Source organism: Oncorhynchus kisutch, linkage group LG27, assembly GCF_002021735.2.
Source record: "Oncorhynchus kisutch isolate 150728-3 linkage group LG27, Okis_V2, whole genome shotgun sequence".
Taxonomy (NCBI): domain Eukaryota; kingdom Metazoa; phylum Chordata; class Actinopteri; order Salmoniformes; family Salmonidae; genus Oncorhynchus; species Oncorhynchus kisutch.
The window spans coordinates 42,496,066-42,502,644 of NC_034200.2; the positions used below are offsets into that span (position 1 = coordinate 42,496,066).

Consider the following 6,579-nt stretch of genomic DNA (forward strand, 5'->3'; position numbering starts at 1 on the left):
GGATGACAGCGAGCAACGCCGCCGGTGGGTCGGACGCAGGAGAGGGAGCCACAGCTATTTAAAGGGAGTCTAACGGGGGAGGGTGATGGATAAATAACCCAGGATCCACAGCGCTGAGTAACCACTCTAAACATCGCTACATCACATCCCGTTCTCTAGCTTCTCACGATTCAACCTCCTCTGTCTCCGTGTCTATCTACTGGTTATTGTTGTTTAGAGAGGCAGAGAGAAGCGGTTCAGGGTTTTTCTTTCTCTTGTTCGCCATATCAACTTCCTCAGAGGGGTTTGTCTCTTGTCTCTCCTCTCCTGGATATATTGCCCCATCAAACTAACAGGCAGCTTCCGTAGAACAGCGGCAGCTTCTCTTTGGCTACTGCGAGGGGCCGCTTCGGGGGAACTATGGGGAAAGACTATTATAAAATCCTGGGGATAGTGAAAGGAGCGGCTGACGAGGACATTAAAAAGGCGTACAGAAAACAGGCTCTGAAATGGCACCCGGACAAAAACAAAGCGGCCAACGCCGAGGAGAAATTTAAGGAGATCGCCGAGGCATATGAAGTCCTCAGTGATCCGAAGAAAAGGGAGATATATGATCAGTATGGAGAAGAAGGTAAGAAGATAGGACACATTCGGATGTTTATTAATTCCTTGTCATTTCATCCAGTCCATTATTTAGTAAACAACAGAACGTGTTGTAATATAATTGGCCATTATACAAGTCATACACACCGATATTTTAACCACACTGGTTAGAAGAGACCACACAGCATTTCACTCATTATTTATTCATACCATTTATGATAATAAGAAAGCCAATAAGCAGACGCAGAATAACCACCCTGTTGTCAGGGTGGCATATCGGTCTGCGCATAACATGTAGACATGGCTGTTGATTGGTCAGAAATACAGGAAACGTCAGATTGTATTATTTTTAGGCTACTATCAATTACATGAATTGATATTGAACATGTCAATATCGATAATGTTACTAGCTGAAGGCATCATGACCCTTTCAAATAGCAGATGGGGAAAGAGCAGATTTGCCATGGGTGGGAGGAATCCACTGACCTGCCCCATATGACCGATGTCTTGACATTGAGGGCTATTGGACTCATGAACTTACTGTTTATATTAGACCAGCATCAATGTAGGATTGCAACCCTTTCCCTGTATGGTACAGAGTCTACATGGTTATTCTGTGAGCAACCCTTTCCCTGTATGGTACAGAGTCTACATGGTTATTCTGTGAGCAACCCTTTCCCTGTATGGTACAGAGTCTGCATGGTTATTCTGTGAACAACCCTTTCCCTGTATGGTACAGAGTCTACATGGTTATTCTGTGAACAACCCTTTCCCTGTATGGTACAGAGTCTACATGGTTATTCTGTGAACAACCCTTTCCCTGTATGGTACAGAGTCTACATGGTTATTCTGTGAACAACCCTTTCCCTGTATGGTACAGAGTCTACATGGTTATTCTGTGAACAACCCTTTCCCTGTATGGTACAGAGTCTACATGGTTATTCTGTGAACAACCCTTTCCCTGTATGGTACAGAGTCTACATGGTTATTCTGTGAACAACCCTTTCCCTGTATGGTACAGAGTCTACATGGTTATTCTGTGAACAACCCTTTCCCTGTATGGTAGAGAGTCTACATGGTTATTCTGTGAACAACCCTTTCCCTGTATGGTACAGAGTCTACATGGTTATTCTGTGAACAACCCTTTCCCTGTATGGTACAGAGTCTACATGGTTATTCTGTGACTGTACAGATCACATACACAATACTTTCAGAGCACTTGATTTAGGAGGTTGTACTTTTGGGAGTATTCAATTGATTTTATTATACCGGGCAAACTCAAGTACAGCTCAAAGATTTCAAGGATATTTGACCTATGTCTGGTACAGTATATAGTAGGTTGTCATCTATATTATCTGAACTGTTGATGCCTTCAGTGTCCTTGTTCCTCCTTTTGTCCCTCAGGTCTCAAAGGAGGTGGCGGCCCCGGCAACGGTCCAGACGGACAGGGCAGCAACTTCACCTCTTACACGTTCCACGGCGACCCCCATGCTACCTTCGCCACCTTCTTCGGCGGCGCCAACCCGTTCGAGATGTTCTTCGGCCGTAAGGCCAACGGACGCGGTCCAGGCGGCGGGGACGACGAGGACATGGAGGTGGACGGCAACGACCCGTTCGGTTCCTTCACCTCGTTTAATCTCAACGGGTTCCCTCGGGACCGTCACGTGGGGCTGGGCGGGCAGCAGAGGAGGAAGCAGGACCCGGCCGTTCATCACGAGCTGCGGGTATCGCTGGAGGAAGTGTTTCATGGTTGCACCAAGAGGATGAAGATCAGCAGGAAGAGGATGAACCCTGACGGACGGACCATGAGGACGGAGGATAAGATTCTCACCATAGAGATTAAGAGAGGGTGGAAGGAGGGGACCAAGATCACGTTCCCCAGAGAAGGAGACGAGTCGCCCAATACCATCCCTGCTGATATCGTGTTCGTCATCAAGGACAAGCCCCACATGCACTTTAGAAGGGAGGGGTCGGACATCGTGTACCCGGTGAAAGTTAGTCTACGACAGGTGAGATGTGTTTTGCTTGGGGCGGATTGTGGTGGCCCGCCTCAAAGTGACAGTAAGGGGAAACACTTCCAGTAGAAGGTGGTTCAGTGTGGAATAATCTAGCTTGGTCTGGCTAGTGTAGATGCTATAGAAATAGGCATTCAGATTGGATCGTGTTCAGTTGGCACATCGTAGCAAAACATTTTGCAACAGAAAATGTAAATCTGTGATCTTGTTGTTCAAGTGATACCTCCCTGTTTCACTTTATTTCACAATCTCCTGTTTGGGGTCTACTGAACACAAGCCTGGCCATTGTTCAGCAGACTGGAGGGAGAACAGGGTTTAGACCAGTGCAGACAGAGAACATTATGATATAAGGACTATGTTATGTAATTCCCACTGTAAAGGAGAGAAACAGGAGAGGAGGCAGTAACACTTCAGGAGTGTGAAGAGACAGCAGGCTGGTAGCCCACGCATACTGACTGAGTTAGGAATACTAATATGGCCTGCTCACTCTCTCCTCTCTCTCTCTCTTGCTCTCGCTCTCTCTCGCTCTCTCTCCTCTCTCTTTCTCCTCTTGCCCTCTCTCTCCTCTTGCCCTCTCCTCTTGCCCTCTCCTCTTGCCCTCTCTCCTCTTGCTCTCTCTCTCCTCCTCTCCTCTCCTCTCTCTCCTCTCTCTCCTCTCTCTCCTCTCTCTCCTCTCTCTCCTCTCTCTCCTCTCTCTCTCCTCTCCTCTCACCCTCTCTCTCGCTCTCTCTCTCTCTCTCTCCTCTCTTTCTCCTCTTGCCCTCTCTCTCTCTCTCTCCTCTTGCTCTCTCCTCTCTTTCTCCTCTTGCCCTCTCTTGCTCTCTCTCTCTCCTCTTGCTCTCTCTCTCTCTCTCTCTCTCTCTCCTCTTGCTCTCTCTCTCTCTCTCTCTCTCTCTCTCCTCTTGCCCTCTCTCTCTCTCTCTCCTCTTGCCCTCTCTCTCTCTCTCTCTCTCTCTCTCTCTCTCTCTCTCTCTCCTCTTGCCCTCTCTCTCTCTCTCTCCTCTCTTTCTCCTCTTGCCCTCTCTCTCTCTTTCTCCTCTTGCCCTCTCTCTCTCTTTCTCCTCTTGCCCTCTCTCTCTCTCTCCTCTCTCTTTCTCCTCTTGCCCTCTCTCTCTCTCCTCTCTCTCTCTCTCCTCTCTCTCTCTCTCTCCTCTCTCTCTCTCCTCTCTCTCTCTCCTCTCTCTCTCTCTCTCTCTCTCTCTCTCTCCTCTTGCCCTCTCCTCCTCTTCTCTCGTATCGTGACTTGAGCTCAGTCGTGTTTTGATTAAAACAACAAAGTGCCTACTTGCACTACTAATGCACTACTTTTGACCAGGGCACAATACGGAGTAGGGTGCCATTTGGGACGCCCTTGTGCGAATGTTCTGGAAATGTTGTCGGAATTCATACAATGAAAACAGCTTTACTTTAAATCACTGCCTGAGCCTTGCTTATCAGTAGTGAAACATCTTTTCTGCTTAGAAGCAAAGTCCTGTTTTAGCAAACCACCAAACCAGAAGAACACAAGTTCAATCTGTTATAGAAACCTAACCACAAACCTAAATGCCCATTCTGTTAATGACTAGCAGGTTTCTGTGTGATGTATGTGTGCCCTGTGTTTAACACTCTGTGTGACTCTCTCCTCTCTCTCTCCTCTCCTACTCTTTCTCTCCTCTCTCTACTCTCTCGCTCCTCTCTCTCTCTCTACTCTCTCTCCTCTCTCTCTACTCTGTTCTCTCCTCTCTCTCTCTCTTCTCTCTCTCTCTCTCTCTCTCTCTCTTCTCTCCTCTCCCAGTCGCTGTGTGGTTGCTCTGTGACGGTGTCTACGATAGACGGGAAGACGTGTAACATGAAGATCACGGATGTGATAAAACCTGGCACGAAACAGACTGTAGCAGGACAGGGCCTCCCCTTACCCAAGAACCCCGAGCAGAGAGGTGACCTGGTGGTGGAGTTTGACGTCAACTTTCCAGAGAACCTCCCCAGCAACGCCAAGGATGTCCTGAAGAGGCATTTACCTGTATCCTAGAAGAACAGACATGGATACAGACACAAACACAGACACACCTGGACAACAGAAAGAAAGGGGTGACATCAGCATGCCAGCTCTCACATTCTCCTCTTCTTCTCTCCTCTCTCTCTCTCATCCTCCTCTCTCTCTCTTCTCTCTATCCTCCTCTCTCCTCTCTCTCTCTCCTCTCTCTCATCCTCCTCTCTCCTCTCTCTCATCCTCCTCTCTCCCCTCTCTCTCTCATCCTCATCTCTCCTTTCTCTCTCTCCTCTCTCCTCTCTCATCCTCCTCTCTCTCTCTCTCCTCTCTCTCATCCTCCTCTCTCCCCTCTCTCTCTCATCCTCATCTCTCCTTTCTCTCTCTCCTCTCTCCTCTCTCATCCTCCTCTCTCTCTCTCCTCTCTCTCATCCTCCTCTCTCCTCTCTCTCCTCTCTCTTATCCTCCTCCTCTCCTCTCTCCTCTCTCCCTCCCTCTCTCTCATCCTCCTCTATCCTCTCTCTCTCATCCTCCTCTCTCCTCACACATAAGGACAATGATGAATGTTCACAGATGAAACCCCTTTCTAAATGAATGTTAATATAATTGATATAGGTTGATGTTTTTTCTATATGCCATGCATGCAGTCCGAATGAGTGTGTTGATATCTGAACATGACTTAACTGATATCTGAACATGACTTAACTGATATCTGAACATGACTTAACTGTGTGGATTCTTTCCACATTCACCTCTCTGTTTTCTATGATATGGTGAAAACCTTTAGTCCCAAATAGCACCCTATTGTCTATTTAGTCCCAAATAGCACCCTATTGTCTATTTAGTCTCAAATAGCACCCTATTGTCTATTTAGTCCCAAATAGCACCCTATTGTCTATTTAGTCTCAAATAGCACCCTATTGTCTATTTAGTCTCAAATAGCACCCTATTGTCTATTTAGTCCCAAATAGCACCCTATTGTCTATTTAGTCCCAAATAGCACCCTATTGTCTATTTAGTCCCAAATAGTACCCTATTGTCTATTTAGTCCCAAATAGCACCCTATTGTCTATTTAGTCCCAAATAGCACCCTATTGTCTATTTAGTCCCAAATAGCACCCTATTGTCTATTTAGTCCCAAATAGCACCCTATTGTCTATTTAGTCCCAAATAGCACCCTATTGTCTATTTAGTCCCAAATAGCACCCTATTGTCTATTTAGTCCCAAATAGCACCCTATTGTCTATTTAGTCCCAAATAGCACCCTATTGTCTATTTAGTCCCAAATAGCACCCTATTGTCTATTTAGTCCCAAATAGCACCCTATTCCCTGTTTAGTCCCAAATTTCACTCTATTCCCTTTATAGTGTGCTACTTATGACCAGGGCCTATACGGCGGAATAGGAGGCCATTTGGAAAGTCACATTATATAGTGTATTAGAGGTTGACCTCTATACTATATAATGTAACACAACATGTGGGAGTGGAGGGATTTGTTTGGCCCCTTTTCAAACCTGCACGCGTCTGTCCTTTCAATGTATATAATGTATATAATTTATAATGGCCTCATTGTTCTGGGTAACATTCACATGACATTTCCTGACCCATTAAGTCAGCTAGCTACATCGTGGAAACAAAGTACTGTACGTATTTTCATAATAAACATTTGTAACCCAACGTACTAGACAACGGGGAGGAAACGAGATTTGGATATGTTGTTTACGCCATGGAATAAGGCCCAACACTTTCAACACAAAACGGCCTAGTGTAGAGAGGTGATGAGTGAGCAAATATAGCCTGGTGTGTGTGTGTGCAGAGTGGTGGAAAAAGTACCCAATTGTCATACTTCAGTGAAAGTAAAGATACCTTCATAGAAAATGACATACTGAAGCAGAGCATGATCCCCTCCCTTCGGAGACTGGGCCGCAGGGCAGTATTTCAACATGATAAGACCCCAAACACACCTCCAAGACGACCACTGCCTTGCTAAAGAAGCTGAGGGTAAAGGTGATGGAC

At 46.3% G+C, this 6,579-nt stretch overlaps 1 protein-coding gene across 1 annotated transcript; it reads left to right on the forward strand.

Moving 5' to 3' along the window:
* Positions 1-6,266, forward strand: dnajb4 (DnaJ heat shock protein family (Hsp40) member B4). The gene is made up of 3 exons (XM_031807229.1): positions 1-610; positions 1,987-2,591; positions 4,372-6,266. Exons 1-3 carry the CDS (start codon positions 400-402, stop codon positions 4,603-4,605), a joined length of 1,050 nt encoding a protein of 349 aa, XP_031663089.1. The 5' UTR covers positions 1-399; the 3' UTR covers positions 4,606-6,266.
* The last annotated feature ends 313 nt before the right edge of the window (positions 6,267-6,579 follow it).